General features: G+C 46.8%; 2 protein-coding genes across 2 annotated transcripts; one reads left to right on the forward strand and one right to left on the reverse strand.

Annotated features, from left to right (window-relative positions):
• Positions 1-8,050: 8,050 nt before the first annotated feature.
• FBXO45 (F-box protein 45) lies at positions 8,051-11,123 on the reverse strand (the record flags this gene model as incomplete). Its single annotated transcript, XM_084292125.1, has 3 exons — positions 8,051-8,417; positions 10,359-10,715; positions 10,824-11,123. The coding sequence occupies 3 exons, from the start codon at positions 11,121-11,123 to the stop codon at positions 8,232-8,234; spliced, it is 843 nt and encodes a 280-aa protein (XP_084148251.1). The 3' UTR covers positions 8,051-8,231.
• A 284-nt stretch (positions 11,124-11,407) lies between these two features.
• Positions 11,408-16,129, forward strand: WDR53 (WD repeat domain 53). The gene is made up of 2 exons (XM_084291868.1): positions 11,408-11,960; positions 14,306-16,129. The coding sequence occupies exons 1-2, from the start codon at positions 11,481-11,483 to the stop codon at positions 14,882-14,884; spliced, it is 1,059 nt and encodes a 352-aa protein (XP_084147994.1). The 5' UTR covers positions 11,408-11,480; the 3' UTR covers positions 14,885-16,129.
• The last annotated feature ends 249 nt before the right edge of the window (positions 16,130-16,378 follow it).

Raw genomic sequence — 16,378 nt, forward strand, 5'->3', positions numbered from 1 at the left:
TTCCCTGGAAATCCACTGCTTGTTGCTGCTGGTGGATACAGGGGCTTTAACCACTGCACTTTTTGGGATACGATACAAAAAATATTTTAGTCAACATCCATTTCCTTATTGGCAAGTTCTTCCAGCACTAAAAATACAAAGGTACGTATCGATAGCCTTTTGGGGATCTGGCAGAGCCCACTTGTTTAAATTACCTTATAAAAGCTGTTGGATATGGCTTACTTCTCCTAAGCGTAGGATGCCGAAGAAACAACACAACTTCATACCCTCAAGCACAAGCTCTCAGCTTCCAACCACTGAAGTCTTTCTCATAACTGCTATAGTCTTCCTTGTACCATGCAAACAGGTACTGGGGAATTTTGTGGATGGAGTAAAATCCACACTCCCTCCCAGATTTAACATGTTATTCCGCTATAGGGAGTCTAGGGAGGGCTTAAGCACACAGCACACGTTCACCTACTTTGGTTAAAAACAGACGAGTTTCTTGTTATCGATCAGCTTTTCTTGCCTCAATTTTCAACTCACCTACTGCAAACCAAAGCTGATGGACTGAGCTAAGCAAAGAGCACAGGATACCAGTGTGTCTTGCTGCAGGTACATAACTGTGCTTGAAGGTGTGCAAGGGAATGACATTTTGCAGCTGTAGCATACGTGCTGCTGTAAACCAGCTGTTTTCACATCTGTCACAGGCTTTATGTTTGCCTCTAAAGATGTGAAACCTGTGCTGTGCAAATTAGAGCAAGTTCACAGCCTGAATTCAGAAGTTCAAGAAAGGACAAAAAAAATAAAATCACTTTGCAAAACACACAGCAAAACACCTGGGGACATAGCACAGGCCCTGAGCAATAAAACACCATAGACCCACAAAGGTTGTGCATCCCAGGACAGCCATTCATTCACATGCACTCGGTGCTCCTGCTGCTTCTGGATGAAATTACTGGAGGTTGAGCTGCAGACACGAGGAGCTCACAAGATCAGGCACTTCACACAGAAGGCAAGAACAGACAAGGTTGTACCTTCATACTATTCTCCATTCAAACACTGCCTGCAGGTAAACATATAACCAAAGAGCTTTTAACAACAGTAGAGCAATCTGAATTAAAAAATTAAAACAAATCAAGCAAACATGAAACAACTCCAGCCAGCTCACAACAAATCTGCGTGTGCAGGCACAGCAGGAAGGAGACACCCTTGTTCGTTCAGCTTGCAAAACTGCAGAAGAATAAATACCACTTGCAATATACAGTGAATTTTATTTTAAAGTCCCCCTTCAACAACTTTTTTCAACTGCAGTGGAATATTTTTATTTACTGATTTATTTAATATAATCTTTTGACCACAGATCACGCATGCCTGAAATGAAGAAAAGGTCTGTGAATAAACAGACTGGTAAGTGACCGACTAGAGACATGTTCTGCCATTGCACAGCAGTGGTGATGTTTGGTTTGAGCCTCCCAAATCCCCTCCTGCCTTTGCAGGTGATTGTGAGGTCGCAGCTCAGGTTATTGTCAGGGAAAATAAATCTTAATAAACTCCAACTTCAGGATCAAGGGTTCAAATGGAGAAGTATATTTCAAAAACTCTACTTCTGCATCCCCTGAAAAACCAAAAGCAGAAGGGGATAATGGAGGTAACATTAGCAGAGAAGGTTCCACATTAAACCCTAGTTTTGCACAAAGCTTTGGAAATTTAAGGTACGAGCTCCCACAGCACTGTTAACTTTGCCCTCTTGTGGGGAGGTGTGAGAATTCATTCTGAAGTCACACTACGTGTAACTGAATGAAAAACGCGGCGTATAAGAGAAACTAGCAGATCCGGCATCACTGCTGGAAAAGCTTTCAGTGCTCATTTACCACCTCATTAATATTTCCTTTAGACTGAATTATACCTCAGTGCGAGGTAGTCTAGTATCTCTTAGAGAAACCAAGCACATCATCCTCCTACCCATTTAAAAACCCATATTGCAAATGTGAAAAAGGATCCCAGAACAGATTTCAGTAATGCAGTAATGGACTTTCCTGGCCACAGAAGCCACTGAATTACCCACATTGTGCAAGAACCAGCCCATGTGGAGAATGGTGGCACAGACAGCACTTGCAGTTGTGTTCCTGCCAGCATCCAGAGCTATTTATAACACATGGAGCTTCTGTAACCGTGGATGTATACTTGGAGGGGATCGGATCAGCAGGAAATTCCCTTCTACACAGCTGATGATGGAAGGAAGATTCTAGAGGGTCACAAAGGGAGAGAAGATGAGAAGAGAAGGGAAAAAACAAACCATGGTCTGTAACACCTAAGAAAAGACAGGGAGCACTTCTAAGTCCTAAACTTTAAGCAAAACATTACAAACCAGTAGCTTTCAGTTAAACAGGAGTGTTCCAGCAACTCCTGGCAGACAAAAAACATAAAGCTCATACAGGTAATAAAATAGTAAGGTAATAAAGTCAAAATGAGGAATAATGTAAAGATTAGCTAGAACAAAGATATCAGCACTGAAACCCAGACGCTCAGGAATCACCATGGGCTGGTTACGTCTCAAATACTTAGAGAAAACAAGTTTTATACATAGTTGCAGGATCAAACCATTACCAGCCTGAAAGTTATTTTAATTCATCGCTGCTGTTAGCATTGCAGCGAAAATGAGAGAGAAAAAAATAGAGGCAGCCATCTGGAAAACACATCCCCTGTGTCAAGGAAATTTTAGAATATAGATCATCAGCAAACGGGGAGAAAAGCTGATGCATTCCAGTTGGGTTCGGAGGCAGAAGAACACAGACACATCCGAGGCAAGAGAAACTCAGCCTCAACACAGGGCTCACCCACATAGCCCACCGGATCAGGGCCATCTGCTCCTGGCCAGCTTTGTCACCTGAAACACAGCCAAAAGTTACAAAACCAAACGGCATTTGCCAGTGGAAGGCGCACACAGGACTCCCAGAAATGCACATTCGGTGCTGCTCTTTAAGCAGAAAAAAATGGTTTTCAAAAAATCTCCCCAGCAGAGTGTTTTCCCACAGCATTTTGATTTATTTTATTTTATTTTTTAGTTCCTTCCAGAAAGGAAGGAATTAGTTTTGATTTTTTTATGTTCCTCCCCATACATGAAGTACAACTAGATCAGCTGCTCATCTCCCACCAGTTTTCACGACACACATCTGCAAAAAAGATCAGTGTTTTATTCAACTGATAAGCAAAATGCTCACTTATAAAAATAAATGGGATATCCTAAAGGATCCTGAAGCCTGTATCTGTTTGAGTTATCTAAACATAAACAGGTGATGTTCTGCTTGACCACAGCAGTCAAACCACTAGCTGGGAAAGGGAGAATAATTCGAGCAGTTATTTAGCTCACTCTGAAGTAACTTGTAGAATCCCCTTTTCCAGCACATTTTTGGCTAGCCAGCACCAGACCTCTTCACCCCTGAACAAGCATCAGCCAAAGTTTGCCACTTCAAAGGAAATTCTTGATGAAGAGATTTTGGGAAGAGCTTCAGAGCTCCCAACCACAACCCCGTCTCTTCTGGTTACTGATCACAGTTGCTCAACCTCACACGGTATTTCCGAGCATCCCTGCGTTCCTGGCTAGAAACAAGCCCTCCTCCAGTAGTTCCTGCAAGAGGATCTGTTGAACCTGGTTGGTTTTGAGATGCTGCCCCATCCTGCAGTACGTTGTCCCGCTTTCAGCTACACCTCAGCTGTTTGGGCTTCAGCCATACATACCTACGCAGGTGTTTGAGAACTTACCACGTTGAAAGCTCCAGGACATACAGAGGGTTGTAACGCCATCCCTTACCCACACGGACTACTGAATGCACATCTGACCTCTCCTTGATTCCTCTACAACATCCAGCTAATTTTAAGGTCAAATGAAACCACCATCCTTGTCTGAACTATGCCCACAAGCTGCACGAAGCTCTGGAATTAAATTTGCAACTGGTATTTGATCTCTTCTGGCGAAACAAGAGCTTGGTGTCACATGAGTGAAGTCCACCCACACGCGAGGATGTGCTCTGTGGGACCCTTGCAGACAGGACCAAATTTCTCCCTGACTCAGGCATTGCAGAGGCCTTGCAATATACAACACTAAGAGCAGAAAAAGGTATTTGCCTGGCTTGTCTGCTCTTCCACAATCCCCTGGCAAGTACACAGAATCCTCTGGATATTTAAATTGTGCCCAAAGCATGCTGCTACATGCTTTTGGACATGCTGGACGGCCAGTTTAAGGACCTACCCAGAACCAAGCAGCAGCATGAAGCCAGCACAGCCGAGCAGAAGCCAACACATCTGCATAAGCACCACGTGAATCCCGGTCAGCAGGCATGCACTTGAGTCAGCAAGACCTTTTAGTGCTCTTACACTGGAAAAGCTGCAAAACAAGTAAAAAGTAAACAACAATGCCTTAGCACAGGGCTTGACTACAGGTATTAAATCTTACAGGTGTTAAATCTTTATTATTTCAAAGTATCTCGAGCACATCTCTCTTGAGCAGCCCGGAGGAGGTGTGCTGGCTGCAGCTCACGGAGAGGAGAGGTGTCTCCCGGCTTCCCAGTGCTGCAGAATGGGCTCGGGCACGCTGCAGGACCTCACTGACTGTCCATGTCCATGTCAGAAATCGCTGCTCCAGCTGCATGATTCGTTTGGTACTCAAAGCTGCTCGAGACATAGACAACACAGGAGGGGCTGGCAATCCTGCTGTCCCACCAGCGTGAACCACCACGAAGGTGGCAGCAGGGGGTGCCTCTTTTTTTTCCCCAAGGGCAAGCTCACCATCTGCTTTCTTGTAGCACTCCAGCTCAAAGTATAAAGATGAATAAAGTCAGTCTCAAAATGATTTACCAAGTAAGAAAAGCTGCAAGCAAACAGCTGCTTGGTTAGTCAAAAGTCTCAGCTGTAGGTCACCAGCCAAATACACAGATGTATTTGTAACACACACCCGGCTTAACAAAGGCTATTCAGAAATAACGAGGGAGAGGAGTTAAATCGGGTCTGGTAGCACAAGTACCTTCAGTTGTGCACATCTGGGTCTGCTGCCTCTCTCTTAGTAATTTTTAAGGGTGGTGAGGAAAAAGTTGAAAGTCACCTTCAAGCAAGCACACCTGGGTAACACGGGCTAACAGCGAACAATCGATGAAGTTTTAAGTATTGCTCCGTGGTGTTCACACTATCACGCTCGCTCCCAGTGATGGCCCAAGTTTAAGACCTGCAAAAAGCTGACAGTGAGCAAACACATCCCTGACAGAGCAAAACGCTCTGCAGTGTTTAATTTTAATAATCTGAATAATAATGGGGAGAGAAAGTCCACCATCAAAACCTGCTTTCAAAACCTGGTAGTTAATAACTACCACTGCTCATCTTGGATGCTGTTGCCGTGGAGTAGAATTCAACCCAGAATCCTTACTTTTTCCTGCAACTACCAAGAAATCCTGCACTTCTATACTGAAAACTACAGAAAAAGAGGCTGAGCTGCTATGCTCGGAAGGAGGTCACCTCTGTTCAGCAGCAGGGCAGTGCAGCCTCGGCGGCGAGCACAATACCTCCTCTGCTGCTCGGTAATTTGCGTCAGGAGACCTCCAGCTGCTAGGAAAGCCTTTTCCCATGCTGCCGCGCGCCAGCATCCCCGCCTCAGAGGACGTAATTTCACGAGCACAGCTATTAAACTACCGAGTCTTCAGGTCCTCGTAACCACCAGCCAGCTGTCTCTTCATGCAGCAGATCACAGGGTCCCAGTGCTGTCATCTTCCCGACGATAAGACTTTTTGTTTAGACACACCAAACTGCTACTCCGTTTTTTCCTATCAGCACCCCACAGATGTCGTTACAACAATACACACAGATATACCCTTCTGAATTATAGCAGAGTTTATTTTAATATTTTGTACAGCCAGCATTGGTCTCCAGGAATAAGTTATAGTCTTACATAAGTGAGTCCCCCCAAACCCACCCTTAAGGAATGTTCAACTTTCACCATTTCTAATTTAGAGGGAAATTATTTATAGGGCAAGACGCAGTCTGAAGAATGGAAATCAATCGTAATTTGTGAATGAAACTCCTCTGAAGTTCTCAGGGTTTACTTACATCTAATTGGATTCGTGAGCCAGCGCAGCGGTCACATTTTTCAAGACTGCGCCCACACGTTCACACCTCAGTGAAGATGTTCCTTTCAGAAACGGGACAGGGTTGTGTTTCCTTTTTTCCCTACCTCATGCCACATGGTTCTGCTATTTAGACAAGTTCCCTACAGTCCAGTACAAAGTTTGTAACTGACTTTTCCCACAGGTACTCACTTCGTGCCAGTCTCTCTCCATTTATTCAGTTGCTCTCAGTACCATTTAAGCATCATTTCTCACTGCATATTTCATTTCTTTAACACAGCCAAGAGGAACTGACCTCAACGTTGCCTTTAAGCAATAAACAACACATAAAACAAATAAATACTTTTAAATCCTTTTAAATGGTAATAATGTGTATCCTCTGTTCCAGTGCACAGTTAACTACTGTGTAAAAAGCACTCCCAGGAGAGCTCTGCAGCAGCTGGCTGGGCACCTCAGTCACCTACTCGTGCCACTTCCCTCACGGCACTTGAGTACTGGAGGGTAAACGAGCACAGCCTAAGAGAAATCCCCCCCCTGGCTCAGAGAAATGTCAGTGTCCGAGGTCAAGCAATTCACATTCTCCAATGCAAATAAAACAGAAAGAGGCTGTATAAAGATTTCCTCCACCCTCTTTGAACACCACACCAGCAACAACTCCAGAACTGTCCAATTCGCTCTGCGAAGCTTTGGGAGACACCAATGAAGGAGAAATGAGAGCCGAGAGACAACCAGAGGGCTCACCGGCTTCAGTCCCTATTTTAAAAGGAGCCCTTCTGCAGCTCTCTACAGACCTTTCCACCTCAGAAAGCAGCTCCTTCCCATGCCCCTAAGCTGCACAGCCTCTTCAGCCTGCACGTGCCAGAGCAGTGACACACCAGGCAGTTTTGTAAGAGGATTTTAGGAAAACAGTGCAAAGCAAAAAGCGCAAACATTGAACCCAATCCAGAATCCCCATCAAACGGAGGCGAGAATTCTGCCAGTCCTGACTGAAAACTGGCAAGTGAATACTTGGGTACTGAGGGATTTTATAATTAAATAAAGGTGAAGTCGTAAAGCCTTGAAAAGCCATTTAAATTGAAACTAAGATCGACTAAGAAGCTGAACGCTGCCTCCTCATTCTTTTGAAATATTTCACTACAGTGATTGGAAAGCGTAAGAACGCTTTCAAAAGCTTGTATTTTTTGACCTCGAAAGGAAGACAAGCTCAGCACTGTGTTGCAGCTTCCTTTCTTAAAGGTGGACCGTGAATTCTGGCAAAACAAAACTTCCAGGGCACACTTTTTGCATTTCCTACAGAGAACAAAACTATCGTTAAAGCTACAGAAGCTTTCAGCTACACAGAAAATGAGCCAATGTAGCACCGTACTCCACAAGAGCGTCCCAAAATGCTTTACAATACAACAGAAGTACATTTACATGAATGTTATACACCTGTCCAAGGTTTTTCTGATGCCATGTAGTGGTTTGTTTGTTGTTTTTTTTTTTCCCTTTAAGAAATGATATTCCAGTTAGAATAAAGCAAACCCTTTCTTTTGTTTTAACTGTTCTTTTCAACATGGTCTATATATACAATTCTTAAAATACACTTAAAAATAGCTGCACACATTTTATATCGTTATACTGGAGAAGGGCAGTCCAGACAGACCATGCTTCTCAGTATGTTAAAAACTGTAAATAAAACCCAACCAGACTTGCTCTCCCCTGGTACCCATGTCGGCCCAAAGGAGGGAAGGAAAGGAACAAGCAGTTTTAAAATGGGAGTCTTTCACAAAACACGCTACTTACAAATCTCAGGTTAATTTCCTCAAGCAGTTTTATATCAAATCCTTCGTTAAATATTTGAGGTCACGCACTGCCATCTTAGCAATGAAATCTGTTGCAACATGCATGTGTCAGCTTCCCACTCAACCAACTGCAACCCTGAGGATTTTTCTGGCCTGGTAGAAAGAGGAAATGTAACACAATTCCTGAAGTATGGCTGGTCCTCCGTTTCAAAATTCTGTACGGTTTCCTTGATGGTTCTTGGACACACACCCACACTTTTTTTTTTTTTTTTTTAATACACGTTTCCCTCTAACCAACATGCAGATTTCTCCTCCCAGTCATCCACATCTTGACGTCCCAACGAAACAATCCATGTCATCCATCCAAAGGTTTTCCCAGGTAGACCAAAGTCACTTCTGTGTTACCGTACACAGCAGACACTGCCGGATACAGGCAAACTTTTGGCAGTCCTCTGAACGCAACTCCCAAGAACTCATAGCCCCTCTCAAATGCTAACGTTTTGTCTTCCATGTCCAGGATAACTCGAATCCTTTCACCTATCTGGAAACAGAGGCAGGAGAGGAGAGAGAAAAAAAAAAAAAAAAAAAAAACAGTCAACATACTCAAACATACACAAAAATAAAGCAAAACCCACATGTATGACAGCAGATCAGATTAAAGCAAGGCTCTCCTTTTTCTCATTACCACGTTTTTACGACAGGAATTTCTCAATTTCTCTTGTATGTGTTAAGATCCCAAATACCTCTTCTGCCTGTCTCCAAGTGGGCAGATTGTATCTCAACACCTACACGGTGATCAACGTAATCCTTCACACCTGAACCTTGTGAGAGCACTGTCAGCAATCATACAGTGCAGTTTCTGCTTCAAAATACCGCAGAAATCTGGGAATTGTTGGCCTCTGCTCAAAGTGACCTGTATTCTGTATCTGCTTGTTACCACTGACCTGTAAGGTCCGCAAAGAGCAATTGTAAAGTCAATGAAATTGTTTTAAAAAGGTGACTGCCACAGACAAAGCATACCAGAACACACTCCTGATTGCACAAGTACTGTCACAGATGTTCCCTGACCAAGGCAGAAGGAAGTTTCAGTGCAAAGTCTGGGCAAAGTAAGCATGAAAATCCTCAAACAGATATACACAGGCGAGCGAAATCAACACCGAATGCAAGAAGAGTCTTGGAGCAGGGTGTACACAATGCTCCCTGCATTTATCTAGCACTTACTATTTTCAACTATAAACACAAGTCGCAGGCACCAGCAGCAAACACAGCATGATATAGCACAAACTTCTTATCCCTGCCAGCCAACCGCAATGCTGGGGATTGCTTCCAGACAAGACATTTTTTTCTTCGAACCGACACTAACGAATTTCTATTACCTTTAAGTATATTTTCCACAAGCAGATCACTGCCCGTTTCTTACCAGGAATAAAATACTTTAAAGGATCACCAGTTTGAGCGCTCAACAATTTTTAAGAAAGCAGTGACTGCAAACACCATTCACCCTTGAGTCCCCACAAGAGTCTGCTTGGCTTTCAAACCCTTCCTCACCCTGTTGCTGCAGAAAGGCCTAGTCAGGGACAGCAGGAAGTCTGCAAACGGGCAGGCCTGGCAAGTGCTGAGCCAATTCACATGTCAGGAAACGTGAAATCTAACTGTCTTTAATTACATTATTTTCAGTTACTAATAGCAAAAATGGCAGGTATAGCTTCCAGACAGAATTAACTGCTTGGCAGTGAACTTTTATGCAAAATTTATAAATATAAGGTAACAGTTAGATCTTCATGCACAACTGACACGCAAGGCATTATTCATACCAACCCATGACGTTACCAGATGGGGATTTCACTGCATGCAGCTTAAGTTGCAGCATGAGGAAATCCAGCAGTCAAAATGTGGCTGTGTAAGCAGCCAGAGGAACAAGGGTAAACACTTCTAGGCAGACAAAAAGGTAGCACGCACTCTTTAATAACCTGAAATTATCTGGACTTCATAGCCCAGCTGAAGGACATCAGCTACGGGAAGACAGCCAGAGAGCCAGCACACAGCACGCAGTGCCACTGCGGGGTTTTGCAGGAAGGCTCCTACCTGAGCACCAGCCTCAGCTCACAAAAGGGTGAAACACCTACTGCACGCAGCCACCTCACCGCAGGGCCAAGCCTTACTCCAGAGAGCTAAAACAGCCTCGTCAGCTTTTGCTTTAAAAAGCAACGTGGTGTTAACGCACCACCCACGATGCACGGGCCTCGCCTGATATTTGAGATAGAAGCAGGGAGGTGACAGAGGACCGGGCAGGCTGAACAGGTGCAACGTAAGGAAGGGGTAAAAAGACAAACTAAGGAGAAGAAGCCTCACGAGGCAAAGCTGCCTACCTTCTGCAGGGATGGCAAAGAGATGCTCGGATGGGCACGCAGGCCCCATTCAGCAAGCAGCTGTGAGGCACCAGGGAAGCCGGCCCCGCAGGCCAGCGCCAAGCCCCGCTCACCTGGTATTTCGGCGCGTTGTTGCACTGCGGGAAGCTGCCGTTGACCTCCCCGTTGTGCAGCAAGTTATTGTCCACCAGGTTCCAGCCCCAGCTCTGGTCGTCGCTCCCCAGCAGGGCCACGTAGCCCTGGCACTGCATGGCCGCCCGCTTCGTGGCGATGCCGATGACGGCCACGGTGCCCAGCGGGCCCTCCCACCACACCTCCCAGGCGTGGCGGCCCTCGCTGAAGCCGATCTTGGTCCTGGCCCCGTCGGTGCTCTGGGCGATGGGGTTGCGGTGCAGCGTGAAGCCGTTCTTCTTGATGTAGACGTTCCTGGAGCAGTCGTTGGTGCTGAAGGCGTGGTGGAAGGCACGGACCTAGGGCAGGGCGGTGGGGGTGAAGTGAGCTGAGACCCCTGCTGCTTCCCACCCACCCTCACCACGGGCTCACCCCCGGGGGGGGCCGTGGCGATGCCGGGTGCTCACCTTGCCCTTGTAGGTGGGCACGTTGCAGAGGATGTCGGTGCGCAGCGCCTCCTCCGCCAGGCAGCGGGCGGCCAGGCTGCGCCACACCTCGCTGTTCTCGTCGCCGTGCAGGACGCGGTGCCACAGCTTGCACACCAGCGCGCAGCTCCGCAGCTCCCGCAGCTCCAGGTAGGAGAACACCAGCTCCAGCACCCGCCCGGGCAGCCTCCACCCGGCTCCCCCGCCCGCCGCCGCCGCCGCTACCGACGACGACGACGACGACGACGAAGCCGCCGCCGCTCCCCCGGGACCCGCCGCCATCACCCACCCACCCCCCCCGGCCGCGCACCGGCTCGGCCGCCCCCCCTCAGGCGACGGCGGCGGCGGCGGCGGGGAGCGGCTGAGGGGCGGCTGGGGGCCGCTCGGCCTCCCTCAGGCGGCGGCGGCGGCGGCGGGGCCGGTCCCCAGCGCTCCGCCCGCCCGCCCGAGGCCTCAGGGCGAGGGGGCGCGCGCGGCCGGCGCCGCCATCACAGCCGCGGGCCGCCCGCCCCGGCCCGCCCCGCCGCGCATGCGGAGGGAGGGAGGGAACGGAGCCGCCCCGGGGAGGCCGGGAGGCGGCAGCAGGGCTGGGGGACGCCGCTCCGCCGTCCCCGTCCCTCGTCCCCCGTTCCCTCAGGGATGGCGGCCCGCTGGGCAGGAGGGCACTGCGGAGCCGTGCTGTGCCTCGGGGCCAGCCGCGAGGGGCTGGTGGCCTCGGGAGGCGAGCGGGGCGAGCTGGCGCTGTGGGGCGGCGGTGAGGGGAGCCCGGTGGGGAGGCTGCGGTTGCCCCCCGAGGACGATGTGGGCGCGGTGTCTTTCTGCCCGCGCTGCCCCAGCCGCCTGTACGCCTCCCACGGGGCCGCCCTGCTGCTGCTGGACGCCAGGGCCCTCACCCAGCCCGTGGAGCGCTTCCAGGTGAACGAGGAGGAGATCAACTGCCTGGCGGTGGACGAGGCCGGCGGCTTCTTGGCCGCGGCGGACGACTCCGGGGCGATAAAGGTGGTGGATCTGGCGAGCAAGAAGGCCTGCCGGGCCCTCAGGCACTCAAACATCTGCTCCTCCGTCGCCTTTCGGCCTCAGAGGCCGCAGAGCCTGGTCTCGTGCGGACTGGACATGCAGGTGATTTGCGTGCCATGGGCAGAGGGTAGGGAGGCCAAGCGGTGGCTGCGCTTCGGCTTTCTGTGTGTGGAGCAGGAGTTGGCCCTGGTGACCAGCCGTGGCTGCAGACAAAATGGGGATGGCTAGGAAGACAAAATGCCTGAAGCAGACAGGATGCTAGCAGGAATGCTTTAATGCAGAGGGATAAATATCTGTCTGCTGTGAGGATGAGCTGTTTTTATAAAGTCAGCCCTTCTTTGCAGTATCCTCTTGGAAGCACTGAATGTTCTTTGCCTTTCCGCTTGATGAGGCAGAGTAAAACTTTGTCCTTTGCTGAAGCATCCTTAGAACAAACCATGCTAAGGAATTAGCAGAGTCTTGAATTACGTTGCCCACGCTGACCATGCAAGATAGATGGTTTTTGGTAGCGTCTTTCCAGTGATTGAGAGCTGATCGTCTTCCTGTTTCAGCCTGAGATTAAAACTCCCCTCTATAGAGGGGAGTTTTCCATGGTTCTAGTAGCATTTGGGGCAAGTTTCCTTTGACAGCATCAGGCACCACATGTTCTTTTTTTTTTTTTTCATTTTTAAAGCCACGGTTTGTAAAGAAAAAAAAAAAAAAAAGGTTGGTCTGCCAGATTTTTTTGACTGCCAGATTTAAAAAAAAAAAAATCAAAATTTGTTAGGCATTGACAAAAATATTTTAAATGAAGTATTTGAGAAACTTCTTTTCAGGGCGACTGAAGTATCAGTCTGACTGTAGGCAATGCACTCAGCACCTTAAACTGCTTGCTTAATTTCATATGCCTAAAACACAGAATCACAAGCCTATGGCTGGAACCCTTTTATCGTAATTGTAACCATTTTCATACTATTTTTTGTGAGAACAAACTGGTTATTTGTTGTGACTCTTTGTATGCTTTAGTGTAGCTCAGCAAACGAGTTTTTAGGTGAAAGTATCCCCAAAATAGTAGACGTTTGTTAGTGTTCTTCTGCAGTGAAAAGCGTATTTTTCTGCTTCAGGGCTGGCTGTGAGGTCTGTCACTTCACAAAGAGAAGCTGAGTTGCAGGATTCTGAAGTGCTGAGTTGCAGCATGTCTTTAGACAAGTCACCAGCTCCATGAGTATGGAAACTTGCTGTGTTCGTGTGTCAAACTCAGCAGCTGATGAGAACTGAAAATTAGGTCACTGGCATTTTTTTTTTTCAGTAGTGCCACAGAAATGGGGAAAATGCCATGAGGACAGAAAATACTTAGTTTGCATAAAACTTGCCACTACTTGTTAAATGCATAAAGCTGTTGCAGCGCTGTCTGTGATGAGAACGGGAGTGTTTGGGTGAAGCATTAAGACCCAGCCCCTCTGACTTACCCTCTGTGCAGTCATCACGGACAAGTTTTCCCTTTCACTGGTAGCCAAGTAGTTTTCATGCAGCAGCAGCAGGGACTGCTGAAACAGAAAAGTGAAAAGCAAGATGTTTTGGATTCCAGATAAAGGAAACAATATGTTTTGGACTCGAGATAAGCAAACAGCATATCAGGACTGAATTAGACTGACTTGGGCTTTGATATCTGCTGGCCTTGCAAGTAATCATCATCAATGCATACTATAGAAGTAACAAGAGAATAATTTTTAACAGGTGCCATTTAGATCTACAGCACCTGAATTGCTGTGAGGCGGAAGCATTTGAAGGAAGGGTTTTTGCTTCATAAGCAGCTTGAAGGCAGGGTGGCATTTCAAAAGCAAGTTTAAAAGTACCACCTGCCCCTACCTTATCAGGAATTGCATGCTCTTCCTTAATAACATAACGGGACAAACCAGATCTGCTCATTTGATATAAAAAGTACAAAGAGATATGTTTAAAATGGAGGATCTGAACTATTTGCTATTCCATTCCTCAAACACATGAGAGTGAGAAAGTGATTGTTTTAGAACAGTTGTGCAGCAGGGACGGAACTAAAATTCAGACTCATAAAGCTCTCTTTTCATTCACTGCTCATGTCCTGCCTTTTAAATAATTAAGAGGTGCAGTATATCATGATTACTATTGCCGAGATGAATGGAAAAGCTTTTAGAACAGCTTTTTCATCCACCTCATGCTCTAAAAGCCTGAGTCATTGACTCTGCTGGGAAGGGCACTGTGATGGCTTGCAGACTGTGCCGTGGAGATTTGTCTTATTTGACAGGTGAAGATCAACCACTTCTCACAACAGATCTTGTGTCTCTTGCACTCATACACAGTCCTTGCTCTGCCAGAGCAAGAATTAGTGGTTTCTTTTGCTATTAGTAAAACGATCTGATTCTACCTAAGAATCTGATGCTACATCTTGTGTCCTTCGATGTAAAACAGATTTTTTTTTCCCCCCCAAGGTTATGCTGTGGAACCTGCAGAAAGCTCGCCCCCTGTGGACCACAAACCTTCAGGAGTGTGAAGCAGAAGACAATCCGCAGTCAGCTGGCCAGCTCTTCAACCCTCCGCTTGCACATTCCCTGTCCGTCGCATCATGCGGCAACATCTTTGGCTGCGGAGCTCAAGATGGTAAAGTTAGGATATTCAGGGTCACTGGTGTCAAATTTGAACGTGAGCTGGAGTTTAAAGGTCACAGCTTAGGAGTATCACAGGTCCTCTTTATGCCAGAAACATACTGGTTGTTGACTGGAGGAAACGATGGGAAAGTCTTGCTCTGGGATGTCAGCACTGATGTGGGAAAGCAGCAGAAAAGCCCAGCCAAGTCCCTCCATAGAAGGAAGGCCCAAGCACCAGCCAGAAAAGATGGAAAGCTCAACAAAGCAGCTTCAAATGACCATGCTAGAATTTTACCAAAGCTAACCATTGAGCATGGAGAGAAAGTGAACTGGCTCACGTGCACAGAGATCAAAGGCTCCAGGAGAGTATTAGTTGCTGATCAGAGTAGTTCTATATCTGTTTATCCGTTGCCAGAATCGTAGCCACGGAAACATTGACAAATTTGCAGTGAAGAATCATTCCTCAGCATTTGAAATATGAGTCTAGTTAAATCCATCGGCGGTGGATTGAACAATGACCCCTGCTGCACCCTCAGCAACGGCAGGGACTTTGCTGTGTTCTCACACAAGCACTCGTGATGTAATTGGCCTGGTGCTCTATTTTCAGCAGCTTGTGGTGTTCGCTGCAGCTGCTATTTCAAGGTTGGCAATTTGTGTCCTGAACTTAAGTGAAACTGATTTCAATAGATTTGAGGATAATATTAGTGCACGACTGACCTGACATAGTTGAGGTCGGAGGAATAAATTCACGCTAGCAGGGAAATCAGCAATGCTAAATGAGGATGCTGAGCAGTAACAGAGATGCAACTGGCTGAGCTCCTTGCATTTGCAACTATTTTGGTGCTTTACTTTAATTTCCCTGTTAAACCGTGTCACGATTAGCTTGAATTGGATCCAGTAGAAATATGTTTCTCATTATTTTGCATACAAGACTAGAGAAGCACCAACTAACTGAGGAGTAATCAAAGTACTTAGACAGTCATTGTCAATTGGATTTTTTCACACTGCAGTAAACAAAGGAGCAGGAGAAAATGGTAACATCTGTTTAATGGGTCAGCTGTTGTAGGCATTTAGTTGTGTGTATCCCAAAGAGAAAAATAGCTATTAACTTTGTCTTAATAAATGCTTTCTCTCACTGCTCCCATGTGTTTATACTCACTTGTTAAGCATAGGTGCTGTGAAAATTGTCAAGAAGTGTATTCTATAGCCCATCAAGGGCTAAATACAGGGGGCCAAATGCACTGTTCTTCTCAGCCAAATACTTCCCCTGCCTTCCCAAAGCGGTTAGAGACGCTACAAGCAGAGCTTGGTAATTACAGCTTGTTAGAAACATCCCTTAGTTTGCAAGTTGAAGGTGGGGAGAGTGCAGCTATGGGGGAATGCTGCAGTTCTTGATGTGTGTGATTCATGCTAGATTTCCAATGAACAGTCAAATAATTAAAAGAGAAAAAAAAAAAGAAAGAAAAACCTTTTTTTCCTCATGCTCTCTCCTGAACTTTTCACAGGCAAAGACTGAATACTGTCCACTGGCTGCAGTCCTGCTTAACTGATGTGGGTTTTTTATGCTACCTTGTTTCACTGGCTGTTGTGCTCCCAGAAGCATGTTATTTGGCTTCTTTCGTATGGGAAAAAAAAAAATGCAGTTTTGTTTTGCATTGCTAGCTCATAACAATCAGTTGCCATAGTGCTAGGCTGTCCATCGTTTATGGATGAGATTCCAGTGATGTGGGTTTTGCTACTCTCCATCCTCAGAAGCAGCTCCCAGCAGCAAAATAAAAATCCTCCTCAACCAAGTTCAGTTTTCATCAAAACAGAAAATCACAACCCAACAGCAATCTGCCTGTACAGCCTTTCACAGCATGAGACTTTGGCCCCAGACAGGAGCTGCTGGGCAGTACAGCTAATAAAGCCTGAACA

Source organism: Netta rufina (genome assembly GCF_964035555.1).
Source record: "Netta rufina genome assembly, chromosome: 9".
NCBI lineage: Eukaryota > Metazoa > Chordata > Aves > Anseriformes > Anatidae > Netta > Netta rufina.

What these genes read in the sequence shown, in the direction of transcription:
- WDR53 (XM_084291868.1), top strand. Translation starts at nt 11,481, where the DNA reads ATGGCGGCCCGCTGGGCAGGAGGGCACTGCGGAGCCGTGCTGTGCCTC. An exon ending in CGTGCGGACTGGACATGCAG is followed by an intron (nt 11,961 to 14,305) that starts GTGATTTGCGTG and finishes TTCCCCCCCAAG; the next exon opens with GTTATGCTGTGGAACCTGCA.